This window comes from Rousettus aegyptiacus, unplaced genomic scaffold (assembly GCF_014176215.1).
Source record: "Rousettus aegyptiacus isolate mRouAeg1 unplaced genomic scaffold, mRouAeg1.p scaffold_m13_p_8, whole genome shotgun sequence".
Lineage (NCBI taxonomy): Eukaryota > Metazoa > Chordata > Mammalia > Chiroptera > Pteropodidae > Rousettus > Rousettus aegyptiacus.
Window position 1 is genome coordinate 14542638 of NW_023416311.1, and position 19065 is coordinate 14561702.

Here is a 19065-nt window from a genome sequence, read left to right on the forward strand (position 1 = left end):
CCCTCACTTTCCCTGGATGGAAAGGGCACACTTCAGATGACTCCTCTCCATGTTTGTTACTCACCCCTTGTTGGGTATGGCATCTTTTGATACACTGTGGCTTCCTCTCAAAATTAAACTGTCTTCCCTTTTGTTTTCTTGTTTTTGTTTCAATTACAACATTATAGCAACACAACATCCTTCTCTTCCCCAACACGGTCACTTATACGCCTGGGACCATTGTAACTGTGTGTCCTTTTAATGACTACTCAGAGCGTTATATATTATTATATAAAAGCATTTATTGAGGAATGTACATGCCAGACCTATGGCTGAGCCTTCCCTGAGGTCAGTATTACAGGTCCACAAACCCCTGAGGCCAGGTGTGTTTCAGAAGTAAAAAATGTGTCAGATTTTAGAAAGCTAATAGGGTGCTTATAACATTTATATGTAACCACCCATGGGTCTGGGACATCATCCAGTAATCAAACTCATTAATGTTTTTGTCAAGAAATATATGAATATTCATACTTGGAAAAATAGATTAGACCAGATTTTTCTAAGTAGATTTTGCATGTAGATATCCAGTTGTCCCAGCACCATTTGTTGAGATTATTCTTTCCCACTGACTTGTTTTGGCGCCCTTGTCGTAATCAATTGACTATAACTGTGAACGTTTATTTCTGAATTCTCAATTCTATTCCATTGATTTATATGTCTGTTCTTATGTCAGTACCACACTGTTTTGATTTCTGTAGTTTTGTAGTAAGTTTTGAAATCAGAAGTGCGAGTCCTCTAATTTCATTTTTATTGTTTTGACTATTCTGACTATTCATTAATCCATGAATTTCCATATGAATTATAGGATCAGCTTGTCAATTTCTGCAAAGAATCTAGCTGGGATTCTGATAGGCATTGTGCTGAATATATAGATCAATTTGGAGAGTATTGCCATTTTATCCATATTAAATCTTTGAATCTATATGAACATGTAATGTCTTTCCATTTATTTAGGTCATCTTTAATTAAAGCTGAGGGGAAAAAAGGAAAGAAAGTATATACACATAACGGTTGTCATATTGACCTTATTTATCATTTCTATTTCTCGTCGTTTGTTCCTGTGGATTCGAGTTAACATCTGGTGTCATTTTCTGGTCCAATATAGTTTTGTTCCTGCCCACTTCCTTTGTGCCGTTATTTGCAAGTATATTACATTTCTCTATGTTATATCCCCAATAATACAATTACATATGTATTGTTTTATACAATTGCTTTTTAAATCAGTTAAGAGAAGAAAGGAGAAGAAACACGTATTTATACTGTCTTTTATATCACATAATTACCTTTACTGGTGCTCTTCGTTTTTTCATGTAGGTTAGAATTACTGTTTGGGATCATGTGCTTTCGGCCTAAAGAATTTTCTTTACTCTTCCTTGTAAATAGTCTATTAACAAGAATTCTTTCTGGCTTTATCTGGGAATGTATTTATTTTGCCTTTATTTTTGAAAGATAGTTTTATTAGATATAAGAATCTTAGTTCACAGTTAGATTTTTCCCACTCAGCACTTTGAATATGTCATCCTGTTGCCTTCTGGCCTCCACTGTTTCTGATGAGAAGTCAGCAGTTAATCAGTCTTGTGGGGAGGCTTGTAAGTAATGAGTAATTTTTCTCTTGCTACTCTCAAGATTTTCTTTTTGTTTTTGGTTTTCAGGACTTTTAATGTAATATGCCCATGTATGGATCTCTGCATTTATCCTACCTGAAGTTCATTGACCTTCTTGGCTAGGTTAATGTACTTCTAAATGACATTTGGAAATGATATTTTTCCTACTCCTCTTCTTCCTTCTGGTGCACTCATTATGCTTATCTATGTTGGTTGGACTTAATGGTATCCTACATTTCTCTGAGGCTCTGTTCCCTTTTCTTCTTTTTTCTCTTTGTTCAGATTGCATGATATAATCGATCTATCTTCAACTTATTTCTTCTACCAGTTCAAATCTACTGTTGAACCTCTCTGGTGAATTTTTTTTTTTTTTCATTTCAGTTATTGCACTTTTCAACTCCACAATTTGTATTTGGTTCTTTTAATAATTTTTATCTCATTATTGATATTCCTTAGTTGGTAAGATGTCATCATACTTCTTTTAAGTGTGGTTTTCTTTAGTTTTTTTTTTTTTTTTTTTAACATATTGCAGCTACTTTGAGGTCTCTGTCTGTCAAATCTGACATCTGGTTCCTCTACAGCCAGTTTCTGCTGCCTGTTTTTTTTTCTCTGTGTGTGGGTCTCACTTTCCCATGGCTTTGCATATCTCGTGATTTTTTTTATTCAAAACTGGACATTTTAGATAATATGTTTTAGCAGCCGTGGATACTGGTTCCTCACCTCCTTCTGGGGCTTGTGATTGTTGTTCACTTGTCTATTTGTTTAAATTGTCTATTTGTTTGTTTGTCTATTTGTTTACTAACTGGCTGGATCACTGTAGTAACATCTCTTTCTGCAGTATGAAACTGCTGACATTGCTCCTCCAAGGGCCTAGCCCAGAGCATATGCACGGTCACCCTGGGATACCAGTGGTTTTAGAGGAGGCTCCCTTTTACTCTCCTTTCCTTGATCATATCCACCTGTTACGCTCCCCCAATTGCTGGCCAATTGCTGGCCGTCTGCTCTGTTGTTTTTGCCCCGAGGCATTAATTGCTTCATAAACTGATCTAATTAAATTTGGGCCTTTAAAAGGTAGCTTTTGAGTTCAGTGTTTGAGGTTCTGAACCCAGGAAGGCTCTTCTTAGCTATCACTTTCCTTGGTTCTTCCTGGTAAACTAGCTGACCCATGGTTTAGCTTGCTGTGCTGGAGGCACAAGCCTCCTCCTATTTGCTTACCACTCAAACCTCCATTGATTTTGAGAGCACCTTTGAACTTGAACTTCCCATACTTTGTTTTAATCAAAGTATCCTTTTTGCAGGGAGAGATTTAGAGCTCTCTATATTATGACCTGCCTCTGCCCCAGGCAGAATCTCTGAGCTGCAGCGCCAGACCTAGGGGCAAGGACAGCAGTACCCATCTCCCTGAGTGACACTGCTACTTTTAGGGTGGCTGCAGCATCTTGCCTCTCTCAGTGTGGAACTTCCTTCCTAGGAATGAGTTGGGGCTTGAGTGATTGGGCTGCAGTATTCCCAGTCTACTGAACCTAAGGCAGAGCTCCTGCCCTACTAGGGGGCTAGCAGAAGGAGGGAGCCTTGGCCTCTCTGCTACACACAGCTGGAATTTAGCCTCTACAACATGGAGCTGGAAGTAGAACATGAGTTTTAGATCACAAATATGAAAAAGCAAGAAAAAAAGCTTTTGGAATTAAACTTTTTTTTTTTTTTTTTTTTTTTTTACTTTGGAATTGGAGATAAAGGAGTGTGAATATGTACCCCATACAGTCTTGGAAGAGGCTGCACATTTTAAAGTCAAACAGCAGTTGTGACGAGGTAGGGATGTATGTGCAGGTGGTCTGGCTCCAGAACCTGCCTTGGCTCAACGTCTGCTGGACTGTGGGAGCTCCAGAACATGGCCCTATGATTTTTAGTTTATGTTTCTATGACCTCCAGGTCTGTGTGTGCAGAATGTGTGCAACCATGTACATATTTGCCCTTTGCCTTTTCCCAAGCAGGTGCTCGTGTCTCCAGGGCTTCCATGTTTAAAGCAGAACATGTGTGCGGAGTAGACGTGGCTTTCTACCATAGCCTCTCTGGGGCCTCAGGACAAGGCGCTGTCTGAGTGGACACACTGTTCTGTACTCTACATCTCAGAGCCTCCTGTGCTGGCCATGCCTGTGCCCACAGAGGGCACCCCGCCACCCCTGAGTGGCACCCCCATCCCAGTCCCAGCCTACTTCCGCCATGCAGAACCTGGCTTCTCCCTCAAGAGGCCCAGGGGGCTCAGTCAAAGCCTCCCACCCCGGCCCCCTGCCAAGGGCAGCATCCCTGTCAGCCGCCTCTTCCCTCCTCGGACCCCGGGCTGGCACCAGCCCCAGCCTCGGAGGGTGTCGTTCCGTGGCGAAGCCTCTGAGACCCTGCGGAGCCCCAGTTATGACCCAAACCGGCCAGAGTCCTTCTTCCAGCAGAGTTTCCAGAGGCTTGGCCGTCTGGGCCATGGCTCTTATGGAGAAGTCTTCAAGGTGAGTGGAGTGACAACTCTCTGGGTCTCCCTCCCCCTGCCTGAATGGGATAGTGTCCTGGGCAGCCTGTTCCCCTTCTCTCCTGACAGCCCACCTCCTGGGCTGCCAGGCTCCCCTCCTCAGTGCTTGGTTTGGCTGCTTTCTCATAATTCCCCATGCAGGCCCTTCCAAAGGCCTCCTCAGTACACACTCTCCACTTGTCCAGAGCCTGGCATTCGTGGTGGTGGCTCCCGGCTGCCATCTCCTGCCCTGGAGCCAGCTGTGCTGGGGTTCTTGGAGAGCTCTGCCTGGTCCCCGGAGCCAGGCCCCCAAGTGCAGTGCACACCCTGCCCTCTGCCACCCCCCAGGCTACAAGCACTTAGGCTACACCCTCCATACCACATTTTTTTCTTAAAATATATTTTCCAATAATTTATATTTCCTTTAAAATGGTAGTTTTCCTTACACAATTACTACATGAAGAAATTTTTGTTGTTAAAAAGTACAAACAACATAGGCCTCTAGACCAGCTCTCTTTCTCAGAGAAAACCATTGGGCTTCTCAGGCAGACATCCTTCCTTTCAGAACTTTCTTTATATACCTCTAGAGCTGACCGTATAAAGACAAACCCGTTTATATCCTACACAGTGGATCACACTGCCTGTTTTATTCTGTAGCCAGCTTTCTTCTCTGCAGTGGTCCGAGAGACCCTCTGGGTTAGTATTTAGAGGCCTGCCCTGCTAAGTGGTTGTGCCACCTCCCACTCTGCCTGTGGGCACCACCTCCCTTTCAGGTGCGCTCCAAGGAAGATGGCCGGCTCTATGCAGTAAAGCGTTCCATGTCACCATTCCGGGGCCCCAAGGACCGGGCCCGAAAGCTGGCCGAGGTTGGTGGCCATGAGAAGGTGGGGCAGCACCCACACTGCGTGCGGCTGGAGCGAGCCTGGGAGGAGGGTGGCATCCTGTACTTGCAGACGGAGCTGTGCGGGCCTAGCTTGCAGCAACACTGTGAGACCTGGGGCACCAGCCTGCCTGAGGCCCAGGTCTGGGGCTACCTGCGGGACGCCCTGCTCGCTCTGGCCCACCTGCACAGCCAAGGTCTGGTCCACCTTGACATCAAGCCTGCCAACATCTTTTTGGGGCCCCGGGGCCGCTGCAAGCTGGGTGACTTTGGGCTGCTGGTGGAGCTGGGTGCATCCGGAGCCAGTGAGGCCCAGGAGGGAGACCCCCGCTACATGGCCCCTGAGCTGCTGCAGGGCTCCTACGGGACAGCGGCTGACGTGTTCAGGTGAGGGCTGGGACATGGGAGGCCTTTCCTGGGTGCGGTCAGCAAAGGGAAGGAAATGCCATTCTAGCCCAAAGTCAGAAAGACTTGGCCTCGGGCTGGAGATGCTGCCCTGATGGTATGGAGGCCTCACCCTCTAGTTGAGGGGGTTCTGTCAGGCTCTGTAAGTAGGAACCCTCTGGATCAGCTCCAGTGGAGTCACTCATCTTACCACCTCTCCAGAGGCACTACTATTACAACATTTACAGGGGAATGGACCAGGTGATGGGTTGCATGGCCCATGACAGCAACAACTACTCTGCCTTTAACAGTCTATCCAGCCATATCTGTAGGACCGTGATAGTAACACTAGCAACAGTAGTAACTATACTGCCTATCTGGTAGGGGCGCCAGGAGGACTCACCAGTGTCCTGTGGGCTGCACTGGGCACTCGGTCCATCCTTTATGACATGGTTTCATCATTGGCTGTTTTGGTGACTTCTTAGGGTCCCCAGCCCCTTCTCTACCTCTCTGGCTCATGGTGGAAGACAGCTGCTCTCTTCTCAGGGGTAGCCTGGGGCTCTGTGACCTAAGGCCAACCCTGCCTCTCTCTGTCCCTCACCCACCCCTAGTCTGGGTCTCACCATCCTGGAAGTGGCATGCAACATGGAGCTGCCCCATGGTGGGGAGGGCTGGCAACAGCTGCGCCAGGGCTACCTGCCCCCTGAGTTCACTGCTGGTGAGTGGGGGGCAAAGATGGGAGGCGACATAGTGCCACAGGGAGGGCAGACTTGTGTGGATGGGAATGTCTGGTAGTGAAGACTGCTGGGCTCGGGGTCCAGTCACCCCTGACATGGTCCTGTCCTATGGATAGGCCTGTCTTCTGACCTGCGGTCTGTCCTCATCATGATGCTGGAGCCTGACCCCAAGCTGCGGGCCACAGCCCAGGCCCTGCTGGCCCTGCCTATGCTCAGGCAGCCGCGGCCCTGGAGTGTCTTGTGGTACATGGCTGCTGAAGCCCTGAGTCGAGGGTGGGCCCTGTGGCAGGTAAGCCTGGCAAGGGTGAGACTATTCCACCCTGCTCCCTGGACCTGGGGTCTGCCCAGCCTTCCTTGATCCCCTGTCCCCACAGGCCCTGCTTGCCTTGCTATGCTGGCTCTGGCATGGGCTGGCTCATCCTGCCAGTTGGCTGCAGTCCCCGGGTCTGCCGGCCACCCCACCTGGCTCACCGCCCTGCAGCCTCCTCCTGGACAGCAGCCACTCCAGCAACTGGGATGATGACAGCATAGGGTGAGTGAGAGCTCAGGATGGAGGGGTGGTAGGGAAAGATAGGCTGTCAGTGTGACTAAACCCCACACCAGGTCCCATGGGGATTAGTGGTAAACTGGGACCCCCCCTGCAAACCTGGCCCCTATTATGCCCAGGGAACAAGGCAACAAGGCTGGCGGGGTGCAGCCTTAGTTGGAATACAGCTGTTTCTTCTAAGCTCATTGTGTGGAATGGCCACTGTGCAGAGCATAGCAGAACTGGCAGCTTCACACTAAGCGCTGCCACACTAGGGAGCAGTGTAAGGACCATGGCTCCTAGTGGGAGAGATAGGCAAAGCAGCCCCTACCCTAGTTGAGTCTGCCAAGTGCTCAAGGACAAGATGTTGTCCTTCTAGGGAGACAACGTCCCTAGAGCCTGGTGAGCCTCTGTCTTGGGAGAAATTCCTTAGTCTCAGGTGCCTGGTGGCCAAGTGAGAGCTGTAATTAAGAAAGTGCTGCAAAGGAAGGGGGTGGGGGGCACACAGTTCTCAGGAGGATCAAACCATTAACTCCACCCTTAGAAAAATGTCACCTTGTCGCCATAGGGACACTTTATAGCAGATATAAAGTACCAGATAAGCCTCATTTACCACAGGTTCACTTCAAAGCCAGCTCAGTTGAAACCTGTCTTCTGAAAAGGGACAGAGGTTGCCCTTGAGTGTGGACAGGTGGTTTTAAAAGTTGTGGTAGTGCTTTTTTCAAAGGACACCATACTGTCATTGTCTTGGACTGTGGCTCCTGCTTGTTTAGCAGGAGCCTGTATAGGGATAGGGTTGGTCTTGCTGCTTCCAAGGCTTCTCTGTGCACTACCCACCCCTTAACTGCTTGCTTGTCTCACCCACCCCCTGCAGGCCCTCACTCTCTCCAGAGGCCGTCCTGGCCAGGGCTGCCAGGAGCACCTCCACCCCACGGAGCAGGCACACACTGAGGTGGGTAGGATCAGGGTTGGGAGTGGGGGGGGCAGCTTTCGGATCTTGAATGTCATTTCTCTCTCTTCCTTTTGCCCAGGGATGCCCTTGACCTAAGTGACATTGACTCTGAGCCTCCTCAGGGCTCCTTCCCCTCCTTTGAGCCTCGGAACCTTCTCAGCTTGTTTGAGGACTCGCTGGGTCCAACCTGAGCCCCAACTCAGCGTTGGTGCTTTTAACCTTTTAGCCTATCCCCATATCCTCCTGGAAGCTGGGTCCCTCTCGGGTCTAGTGTTCCCTTCTACCTGGCCATGTCTAATAAAAGGTGTCTGAATCTTGGGAGCACCCAAGTTTGTTTGCATGGCAACATAGCGCTTCCTGTCCTGTTTATTGATGTCGCCCAGGGTCTGAGGGCCCTAGCATGAGCCAAGGCTGAGCCCCACTGCAGGGCCCAAAGCCCCAGACCAGCAGACTGGAGTTGGGGGCCCCATGCTGTGTGGAACAGATTTCCTGAGCAGGCACATCCCTGGTGGGTAGGTTGAGTTGTCAGAGCATGGCTCTCAAGGTGGAGGGTGGGCCTCCAGTCCAAAGGGGCTTGAATCCAGAGCCACTTAGCTCTTTACAGCTCTATGCCAGTTGCCTGGAAAACAGCAGTAGCCCTCTTGCCCCCTGGGAAGAGGGGCTAGTCCTGCTGCCCAAGCCCTTCACTTCGCAGTCTGGACAGAAGGCAGAAGGGGTGGGCAAGCCTCAGGCTGTTGGAAGTGCTGGCATGCAGGGCTGAAAGATGGAAGTCAGGAATCGTGGGCTGGTGGCTGATCCAGGTACCCACAAAGTACCTTACTTGAAGATCTGAGAATGGACAGGGTAGAGTGATGGCTCTGGGCTAGTAGATTCCAACTGTCGGCAAGACTTGACTCCAGAGTCCCTCTGGTCCAACCCTCACAGGTCACCGAGGTTAAACTTCTTCAGTTTCTTTTTGGCTTGCACAGGAAGACATTGCCCTGGAAGAAGGCAAGGTGGGAAGCCTGGAGCCTCTGAGGCTTGGGTAGAAGAGGCTCATCCATAGGGAAGGATGGGTGAATAGATGAGAGCTCCCAGCTGAGAAACATCCAGGGAGCCAGCCCCTTGCAGACCAGCATAAGGAGGGAATCCTGGTGTTGTTGGCCCTAGAAGACCATGGGCAGGCTGGCATGGTGGGCAGGTGGTGGTTCAGTCTGGGGGGCAGGCATGGTGGGCAGCCCAGAGCAGATCAGGCACAACGCCAGCGTGCAGCTGCAGGATGGAGCCCACACTAAGCAGGTGCATGATCTGGTGTGAATTGCCCCAGTAGTCGAAGCGACCTGGTCCCCAGCGCTCTGGCAAGCGGGCCACATTCACTAGCCCCCCAAGCAGTGCCAGCGCATCCATGCGCAGGTAGCAGGGCAGGGAACCTGGAGCACCAGAGCCCAGCCCCACTCCTCGGGCCCCAAACACCAGGAGACGAGCACCAGCCTGCCAACCGAAAGCACGAAGCCGGGCACTGGTGGATGGGGCAGTAAGGGCCCTCCAGCCAGCCACACCCGACAGCATGGTGTAGCCCACCAGGGCAGCCGGGCGCAACCAGGGCCTGCAGGCCAGGGTGCAGTGGATGATGGGCAGGGCCCCTACACAGAGGAGAGAGGCAGGAGAGAGCACATCAGTCTGGGGGTCTGCCTGCCCTTTCTACCCAAGGCTCATGTGAGCATGCCCTGCCTCCCCCTCCCCAGTTGCCCCCCAGCTCCCATCCTTCAAGCCTCCCTCCCCATTCTTTGGCTCACCGAGGGTGTTGACGAGGCAGACCCCACACATGTCCAGGGCAAGGAGCCGGGTGTACACAGGGCTGCCCCCTTGGTGGCACATGAAGAGGTGGTAGAGCACGGAGCCTGCAGGTGGTGCCAGGCAGGCCACACAGTGTGTGCCCCCCAACCAACCATCCTTGCCCAGCTGACCCCAGGGCATGGTCATCGGCAGCAGCACCAGGAAGCCCAGCAGGGCCAACCCTGAGGGAAGGAGACAGTTATCCATCACAAAGCTTTAGCACAGAGGACAGGTCATGTTCTCAGAGAGTCCATAGTCTAGAGACAACATGAGAGGGATGAAAGCAAGATCGTGACAATGCTGATTAGCCAGCTATTACCAGACCTGGAACAGAGTCAGGCCCTGGGCTTTCAGGAACTTGACTTACTCAGCAGAGATCACAGTAGTTCTGGAAGCAGAAACCATTATCCCCACTTTGCAAGTGAGGACACAACCTACTCCTAGGTGACCCCAGCATGAAAGAGCTGGGACAGTCTTAACTCCCAAGCTGCTCCCACCCCTGCAGCCATATCACCTCCCCTTGAAAGCTGGAGCCCCAACTTGGAACTTGGCCTCTCTTTGTTAGCAGAAGCCAGAAGTAGGCGTGACCTCAAGCTGAGTTCTGAACAGGACGTGGGCAATAATACCAGATCCTGGGGCCACTTAGTTTGCTCATCCCAGCCCCATGTCCTCTTCTCTCCTAAGTTACCAGACAAACGAAGGCTTTGAGCCTTTTTGTCTTCCATAAAGGGGTGAGGCCAGGCAGGGGAAAGGGGCTGAAAGGAGCTTATTTTATCTGCTCCCCAGGCACCTCCTGGGTAAGCTCCATTTCTCCCAGCCCGGGTGTCCTACCCTCCCAACTGGCACTTTGGCATTACCCTCACAGGGGTTAAAGGTGGGCACAGCAGGTTGGGGCCCCTGGCTGCCCACTCTCGATAGGGTCTGGCCAGGCCATAGTTCCCCAGTGAGGCAGGTACCAAGGCTAGGCCCAGCCCGCTCAGGGCCCCTCTTGCCGGCCAGCAGGCCAAGGACGGACAAGGCTGTGTCAGCAGAGCTAGACGGGGCCGCGGAGGAGGGGCTCAGCGCCTGCGGGGAAGGGGGGGGGGGCAGGGAGGAAGGAGTTGCCACCAAGCGGAGCCCCAAGACTGGACTGCCCTGGACGGGGGCGGCAGGGCAGCTGTGAGGGGAGGGGCTGGGTTCTGGCTTTTCCTCCTGGGTCCCTTCCTGCCCCGGTAAACACCCATCTCTAGGACGGGTGCTGGTCGGGGAGGGTGCGTGGGGCACCAGGATTACGAAGACGTTGGACACCAGGCTTCTCCCCGGGGCTCAGAAGGATTAAGCATACTCGGTCCCCCACTCTGCTTCCCTCGCTTGCCCTGGGGGCCCCGCCAGGGGAGTGGAAGCGGGCAGCACCGTCTGGGACAATGGTAGCTTTGTCACTGCGGCTCCTGGCCGTGCCAAGGCTCAGGCAGCCCAGAACTTGAGCGCTGGGGCATTCCTCGGCCTTTGGGCCCCCGGCCCAGAGAGGGCAGGGCTTCTGCGGGTGTGGGATTCAGGGTGCGGCTCACCGTGCGTGTAGATGTTTCCCAGCTCGTTATGAAGGTAGAAGAGGCTGCGCAGGCAGCCGGAGCCGCTGCTGGCTGGCCGGTAGCCGGTCAGCACGAACTTGTTGAACTGCAGGTGCGGCGGCGAGCTGGCCCAGTCCAAAAGGCGCGGCCCGGCCAGGAACGCCATGACCTGACCTGGCGCGGGCGACTCGTGGCTCCTCTTGTCCGGGGCCTGGTCCTCAGTGGGGCTGCAGCTGTGGGAGGCTCATCCCGGTGTCCGCCCACCGCCCAGTGTACGGTCCGCGCACGCGCCTGCCGTGGGGTCCCGGCTAGCGACCCTCTCGCGCTGCGCACGCGCGAGCCTGGCGCCCCCGCGCTGGGGTGGAGGCTGAAGACGCGCTGGGCGCCGGAGCGCAGTGCGGCCCGCTTGGCCAAGGCAGGCACGCCGCAGGGACAGCTTGTGGCAGCGGCAGCGGCCAGTCAGGCCAGCCGTCTCTCTGCAACCCGGAGGATGGCACGGCCAAACTCGGGAGGGGACGCCAGGCTCCTCCCCAGCTGGCCGCCCCCGCCATCCCGCCTGCCTTTCGCGCTCTGGGCTCCTGACGTAGCCGCTGTGAGAGCCAATGGGTGCGGCTGACAGGGAGGCCACGCCCCGAGGCAGCTCAGGGCTTCACCCTCTTTAGCATAATATATGCAGTCCCAGCCTCGTCTGCATGGTGTGGCTGTTGACTTGGGACTCGACGTTCTGGTTCCCCTGTGGCTCTATCAGAGTGACCACGGCACCTCGCGTCCCCCCGCAGTGCATACCCGGGCTTTCTGAGCGACTCCAGGTCAACGCACCCTTGGGCACTCTCCGTCCCCAACATAGCCCAGCACCCAGCCCTACCCCTCAGCCCGGGCTCTGTCCAAGGTACTGGCGGCCAGGAACATTCGGACAGGGTCAGGTCTGGAGCTAGGGCGCCCCCGCTCCAGGGGTGATCTCTCCACCCGCCCGGCTTCCCCAGAGCGCAGCACCGAGCGCTAAGATACCCAGGTTTCTACGGGTGTGCGTGACGCGCCTGGCGCTCTCGGGCAAGGCCCTACCCTTTGGGTCAGGCTTTGAGCTTGCACTCCCAACAAAGTCTCTCTGTTATCGCCCATAAGGTACACCTTCGGCCCCGCCAGGACAGGCAGGAAACCGAGGGGAAGAGAGAGGGCAGGGGAGAAAGATCGGTCCCCCCATAGGTTGGTACTAAGGCGGACCCAGGAAGGCATTCTTTCTGCTTAACACCACTCACAGCCGGCCTCCTCCTCCCTTCTCCAGGACCCCGCCCACCCATACTTTTGCCTAGGCATTTCTGGCGGCTCTTTGTGTGGAACACCCTTAATTTGCATGGGCACACCCAACTCTTGGCTCCAGTGTCTTTACATAACTTCCCACCACGTAAGAATTTACAGAACCCAGTACCAAAATAGGTCTTTTATTCCAAGTCTATGGCTGGTCTTTTGACCACTTTTGCTGATCTCTCACATTGCGCTTAGGCCACAGTTCAGGACCACCCAAAGAGGGGCTCCAAGAACCCTGAAATCAGATCCTAGAATCAAGGTCTATGAGGGGGGGAGCTGATTCCTTTTGCCCTTTGGCCTCGACCATCTGGACACCTAGAGTGAGGCCAAGTTCTCAATAATAGCACCAGATACTTCCTGTCCAATGTCTGGCATCTGAGATGACCAGAGGGCAAGCTGCCCTTTAAAAAGTGGAAGGCAAAGGTAGAGTGTGGCATAGTGTCTCAGATGTCCATTCCACAGTCAGAGGGTCCAAAAGACCCTTGGGGTCCCCAGTCAAAGAGCAGAGATGAGAGAACGCAGGGAACTCTGGCTGGAGGTGCTCAGGGGGCGATAATTCGAAGCTAGACCCTCAGTCTGGGGGTCTCCTGGGGGGCAGGGCAGGGCCATCCCTCGAGGCCGGCGGTACCATACCGCCCAGCTTCTCCCGGAGCAGCGGGAAGGACCCAACGCCGGGGGACCTTTTCCCCGAGCCAGCAGACAGCTCCTAGAGAGAAAGTAGACGTCAGCCGAACCCTTAAACAATCCCATCTCCAGCTTCCTGTTTCGCCTGCGATCCCACACACGATTCCCTGTGTAGACCCAAGGCCTTGTCGTTCAAAAACCCATGAATTCCTCCCAGCTCCGTTCCCCTTCTGGGCCTCGTGTTCCCACCAGCGCCCCCGCGCCCCGGGGCATCAAGACATCAGGCTTCGGCGGGGTCACCCTCTGGCCCTGTCCCAGCGCCCGCACCGTCGGCGCAGCAGGCGCAGCAGCGACAGCAGCAGCAGCAGCAGCACTGAGACAGCCGTCACCATGGAAAGGACCCGAGCTGCGGGCACACGGGTGCGGTAAGTACAGGGCTCCAAAGGAGCTTCTCCCCATTCTCCCTCTCGTCTTGAGCGCCCGCCTCACCCCCCATCGCAGCCTCTGGAGCCCCAGGCCCGGGGCTGCAGCTCACGTTGGTACCATCGGGGAGCGCTGCAGGGGTCTGTGCCGAGCCTTTTGGGGGAGCCCTGTCCTCAGCGGCGTTCTGCAGCCCTGCAGAGAGGGGTGTGAGGCAGGTGGCGGGGGGAGCAGGTCGAGGGGGGACTGGGCGGGGCCTCACCGCGGTAGGTGAGCGCGAAGCCCTGCGCATGGCCGCGCGCGTCGCTGCGGAAGGTCAGTAGCAGCGCGGCGGCGTGCAAGCGCAGCGGCCCGGGCGGCGGCCGGCGGGCACCGTCGAAGGCGCTGAGCAGGTTGCCCGAGGCGGCGTCACGCAGCTCCAGCCGGTCTCGTGGGTCTGCCAGCTCGAAGAGGCGAAAAGTGAGCTCCAGCGCGGTGCCAGGCGGGCCAAGCGCCCAGCTGCAGTTTCGGTCCGGCCCGTACTCGTCCGGAAAGTCAGGGGAGTAGATCACGCCCTGAGGTGCAGTCCAGTTCCCCTGACAGGAGCCCACGGACACTATGGATGGAGCCGGCAGTCAGAACCCAGATACCGGCAGGATCCATTTTCACGGGGCATGGCACCATGCTGAAATCCGCACTTTCCAGCCAGGCCCGGCCCCCAAGTTGGCCCACCTGCATTCTTCGGCCGCTTCCATAGGTTTACACTGATCCCTTGCTCAAATCCCGCTCTCAACCCCAGACCCCTCCCTTGGACCCCAGGTTCAGCCCAGTTCCCTCTTCGGGCCCTGCCTCCGACCCAATCCCCTTCTCAGGCCCTGCCCGCAGCCTGCGGCCTCCCACATTTCAACCCTCCTAGCAGAGCATTGCACTCCGGATCCCACCCAGACTACTCCCCTTACCCAGACCCCACCTTCGTAGATACCCAGGCGCCCATCTCCACCGCACAGCTGGCCTGGGTGGCCGAAGCAGATCTGGTCACAGTCGGTGGCCGGAGCCGGGCGTCCTCGGGCCAGGTCGCTTTCAGAGCCACAGAAGCAGGCATAGCCAGCCTCCACACCCGCCAGCTGAGAGCATAGACCGGGTGACCTCAAGGGCATGGTCTGGTGTAGGGGTGGGGTAGTGGGAGCCAGGGGTCGGCCTCGGAAGAGGGAATAGGGCTGGAGGTTCAGAAATCAGTGTCAGAGTTTGGCGTCAGAGTTGGAAGCTGATCTGGGTCCTGAGTTCAAGGTCAGGGGTCACTGGTCTGGGCTGGTGGGCTGTACCTGGTAGCCTTTCATGCGGCAAAAGCGAAGGCACACCTGGACCGTGAGCTTCGTTGAGGTGCCACTGGGGCCGCTGAGGGCAGGGGGTGCCCCTGAGTCCAGAAAGCAGCCCAGGTACCCTGGCACTGATGGGGCAGAGGAGACAGGCTCTGTCTGGTGCCTCCAAAAGTGAATTCCACTCAGGCAGCCCAGCGCTCCCACCTTTGTCCAGCTGGGCTCACTCACTGTGACACGTGGGAATGTCGCAGTAGCGCCAATAGATGCCCTCTTCCGTCTCGGCCACATAGCACCACGGCTGCACATCACCGTCTGGGTTCCTGTGGGTTGGGGGAAAGTAGTCGGGATCCTTCCTTCCCAAATCCTAGGCCCCACCCCAGCCTATTTGCAAAATGGCCACTAAGTATGGTAGAGCTCCTCTCCTTTCTGTCCCTCGACTTCCGAGTGCAGTGGGAAGTCATTTAACAGTCCTGATGTAGGATCTTAGGTCTTCAGCTGTTGCTGGGAAGTGACCCACATATGAGGACGCTGAGACCATCTGTAGTGTTCGCCCCCCACCCCACCATGGACCTGGGCTAAGCGCCTTGCTTCAGAACCCTGCTTTAAAGCAAAAGTGGTGACTCCTATCGCAGAGAAGTGTCTTCCCTCTCAGCTCGGTCTCTGGTGCTCCAGACTACATTTGTGGCTCTGAAACCCCAACCTTCTGTCACTGCTAATGATGCCCCTCAAATAAGCTGTATGGCAAGAGCCCTTCCCCTCACTCCAGGGCTCACTCTCTGGCTCCGCCTGTACGGGCCCTTTGTGTGTTCAGGCCTGACCTGAGGTTCTGCAGAAGTTGAGCACCTAAGGTCGGACTTGCGTCAGAAAATGTTCTAACACCCAGTCGCGACCCCAGCGTTGTCTGGGCCCTGTCTCCTATCCCAGGCTCCACCCTCAGGCCCTCCTGGTAGACCCTGTACGGGTCCAGCAGAGACCTCCGCTCCGCCCACACGGAGCCCCTGCCTAAGGCCCACGCGGGCAAGAGTACACCCAGTCCCGCCCCTAGCAAGGCCCCGCCCCCAAAGGGCCCTCCTCAAGCAGACCACGCCCCTGTCCCTCACCGGCAGAAGTTGTGCTTGCCCAGCCCCCAGCGACCCTGGGGGTCGCTGGCGCTGCTGTAGCTGTGCTGCTGCGTCTGGTCCCAGAAGAGGCACGGGCGGCCCGCCCCGCGCGGGCCCGTACGGTTCTGGTGGCCGCGGTAGTCGGCGCCGTTCACCTGGAAGCACTCGGACAAGCCTGCATGGTGACAGCGGGGCCTGGGGAGGTCCAGAGCCTCGCCCGACATCCTCCTCACTCCCCGATGACAACTTCTGCCTGGCTCCCCAGCCAGCTTAACTGGCGCCCGCGAGGCCTTCGGGCTACTCAGCTGCACCCTCCACATGTTCTGCCCCCTCCCAAGGCTCAGGATTCCGGTCCTAGGCGCGAAGGCGGAGGACCGAGTGGTAATCAAGGCCCCGTCCCGGGGTCAAGACTCACCTGGGCTATGCAGACTCCCCGCGGAGGCCCCGCGTGGCGGGAGTATCGGGAAGAAGAGGAGAAGGAAGAGGCCTCGTGGGGCCCGTGTCCTCATCGCCCCCAACCTAGAAAAGGTTGTTCTGGCCCGCATGAGACCCGCGCTGTCCCCGGGGTCGCTCCGGGGTCTCCCAGGCGACTGGGGGGTGTTGTCCTCTGACCGTTTGTCCTCGTCCCACTCTGAACAACGCTCTCCGTCTGGGACCGGGAAATAGCTCCCGGGGGTATTTGCCTCTCAGGGTTTCTGCTCCTGGAGGCGTCTCTCTGCCCCTGTCTCTACTGGGAGGTCACTGGCCAGGGGCGTTCTCCGTGGCTGCCTCTCGGTGCTCCGAGTCTTGCCTCGGCCTCCACACCTGCCCCCTGCCGCTGCGCCTCGCATCTGAGTCTCCCCGGCCCAAGTCTCTAACGCGCTGGCTCCTGCCCCCTTCGCGTCCCTCTGCGGATCCCTCCCCCCTGGGTCCCACCCCTCCCCCTTCCCCCCGAGGCCGGGAAGCCCCGCCCGAGACTGGAGCGAAGGCAGCAGGTCCAGACGCCTTCCACGCCCGCCCCGGGACCCTCACCGTCCAGGCGCGCTCCCTCTCTTCCCCTCCCCCTCTCAGGGTCGGTGCAAGTTCCTGTGGGAGTGTGTGGAGGAGGACCCTAATTGGGGAGATACTGGACCCTCTCACAAGGCCACGTGGCCTGGGACACCCGCTCACAGACACCCTTGAATGAAATGCACGCATACACTCCCAGTCAACCATTCGTTTTCAAATGCACACGCGTACACCCTCTTTCCGATCCTCACACTCTTCCCTTCACAGATCCTGACGCCTCTGGCCTGACCGTGGAAGTGCCACTCCCTGCCCCCGCACCCTCGAAAGAGGCGGGAATGGTGGACGCTTAGTCCGGGACAGGCACTGGCAGCTGGTGTCTGGAGAAGGCAGCTGCGTGCCTGATCCCAGCCTGTCCCTTCTCTCTTTCCACTCTTCTCCCTAACCACCCCCCGCCCCCCCCAGTCCAGGCTCGCCGGAGCCATCGCAGCGCGGTGGAATTCCCCCAGCGCTGCCCCCCCACACCTGGCGGGGGAGGGGGAGGGGAGCAGGCCCAGGCAGGCGTGGGGGGAAATTCCCCGCCCCCTCCCCCTGGGCCCGACTCCTCCGAGTCCTCTGATCTCCCAGTGCCGCCCGCCGGCTGCCCCCAGGGCTTGGGGGTAGGCCAGCGCAGGTGCGTGGGAGGGCGGGGGCGGGGGCTGGGGAGGAGCTGAGTGGTGGCCGGGGGCCCAGAGCGGCCCCGCCCCGCCCAGATCCCTTGCCCCTCAGTTCAGCCTCCTCACCCTTCATCAGACCTACACCAGGCTGTCCAGCCTGAGAGGACTGGTTCTTGCTCTCTCAGTACCCACTGCACAAGATGCGGGGTGCAAGGAAGGATTCTAGAAAGGCCAAGGTGCCACTGATGGTGATGAGTCCTGTGGAGACTTGGAAATTAGTGCCTCACACCCAGGTTCTTGGGTCCAGGAGTGGGTGGCGTACAGGGAACATTCAAAGGAGGCGGGCTTGATGAGCTGCCTCCTGCAGGAGCCCAGTCAACGGCCAGACTGGCCTCAGCTCCCCTTCCAGTTTCCTGGCCCCACCCAGCACTTGACTGGTAACTGGTGACTGGGTAGCCACCTTTTGACCCAATCCCCTTCTCAGTCTCGTTCAAGAGCAACAAGGTTGCGAAGGCTCCAGGAGCATTGTCCCAGGCTGTGGCCCACAGAGAGCATCCAAGGCCTGGGACATGGTCTGGGCGATGGAGTGTGTGGCAAGCTTCACCTCCCACAGTCGCAGCATGCCAAGGAGAAGGTAAGATGGGGGACAGGGACAACCAGGACCCTATGAGCAGAACGAAGTTCAGTGAGAGGAGTGGAGGATGAACTGGCCCCTTCTCTTGCTGGAGAGTGGACCAAAAAGGACTGTCCATTTGGTCAACAGCACTTTGACCGCCCCCCCCCCACTCTCCACTGCCTCAGTCTCCTGCATAGGGGGTGTTGGATGAAGGGGGGGGTGCTCAGTTCCAGAACTCCGGCACTGAGATGAGGGGCAGTGTCCCCACTGCAAGCTGCAGTCCTAGGTAGCTCATGGACCCTCTAAAGTTCCTTACTCCTTGCTGAAGGGCTCCGACAGACTGGGGGTTTAAATAATGGAAATGTATTCTTATAGTCTGGAAGCTAGAAGTCCGAGATCAAGATGCCAGTAGGGTTGGCTCCTTCTGAAAGGGAGGGAGAATTTGTTCAATGCCTCTCAATTAGCTTTGGCGATTTGCTGGCCATCATTGGCAGTCCTTGGCTTGCAAATCCATCACCCTGATCTCTACCTCCATCTTCACGTGGTAGTCTCCCCGTGTCTGTGTCCAAATATTCCCTTTTTGTAAGGATGCCGCTCATATTGGATTAGGGCTCACCCTACTCCAGTATGCCCTTATCTTAACTAATTATATCTGCGATGACCTACTGCGCAAGTCGTATGGTATGTGCATTCCATCTCAATAAAGCTTATACTAAAAAAGAAAGAACCAGGCACGGTGGCGCTGGTGGGCAATGACAACTGATGTGATGTATAGGGACAGGCAAGGCAGTCAAGGACAGCTCTGGGTTTCTACTTGTGTGGTGGGACTATCAGATGAGGCAAACAGGTAGAAACTCCCATTTGGTGCCTGTGCCTGGTGCCCAGGGGACATCCAGGGCCAGGGCCCTGGAGGCAGCTGGACACACAGGTTTGGTTCCAGAAGGGAGGGCCAGGCTGGTGCTGCAGACTAACAAACCATGAACCCTGACAGTGGCTTGGCAGTAAAGGGCTGAGGTCCGGCCTTTAGGATACCAACCACCAGGCTTATAGGTTGGTGGGGGCAGAGGAGCTCTTGAGAGGG

The 19065-nt window shown here is 56.0% G+C and overlaps 3 protein-coding genes across 6 annotated transcripts; 1 reads left to right on the forward strand and 2 right to left on the reverse strand.

Moving 5' to 3' along the window:
- Nucleotides 1–792: 792 nt before the first annotated feature.
- PKMYT1 (protein kinase, membrane associated tyrosine/threonine 1) lies at nt 793–7965 on the forward strand. Its single transcript, XM_016122310.2, has 7 exons — nt 793–4141; nt 4914–5407; nt 6016–6122; nt 6258–6430; nt 6516–6673; nt 7542–7619; nt 7699–7965. The coding sequence occupies exons 1-7, from the start codon at nt 3791–3793 to the stop codon at nt 7808–7810; spliced, it is 1473 nt and encodes a 490-aa protein (XP_015977796.1). The 5' UTR covers nt 793–3790; the 3' UTR covers nt 7811–7965.
- A 4-nt stretch (nt 7966–7969) lies between these two features.
- On the reverse strand, nt 7970–11517 carry PAQR4 (progestin and adipoQ receptor family member 4). Its single transcript, XM_016122311.2, has 3 exons — nt 10982–11517; nt 9395–9616; nt 7970–9241 (listed from the first exon to the last, which is right to left on the reverse strand). Exons 1-3 carry the CDS (start codon nt 11145–11147, stop codon nt 8808–8810), a joined length of 822 nt encoding a protein of 273 aa, XP_015977797.1. The 5' UTR covers nt 11148–11517; the 3' UTR covers nt 7970–8807.
- An 850-nt stretch (nt 11518–12367) lies between these two features.
- KREMEN2 (kringle containing transmembrane protein 2) lies at nt 12368–16557 on the reverse strand. Of its 4 annotated transcripts, none has more exons than XM_016122228.2 (9): nt 16144–16557; nt 15729–15903; nt 14857–14948; nt 14632–14756; nt 14280–14316; nt 13593–13925; nt 13400–13525; nt 13238–13316; nt 12368–12992 (listed from the first exon to the last, which is right to left on the reverse strand). In XM_016122228.2, exons 1-9 carry the CDS (start codon nt 16271–16273, stop codon nt 12782–12784), a joined length of 1308 nt encoding a protein of 435 aa, XP_015977714.1. In that variant the 5' UTR covers nt 16274–16557; the 3' UTR covers nt 12368–12781. The 4 variants fall into 4 exon arrangements, with proteins under 4 accessions (XP_015977714.1, XP_015977713.1, XP_015977717.1 ...); XM_016122227.2 differs by having other exon boundaries at nt 14280–14433; XM_016122231.2 differs by lacking the exon at nt 13238–13316.
- Nucleotides 16558–19065: the final 2508 nt, after the last annotated feature.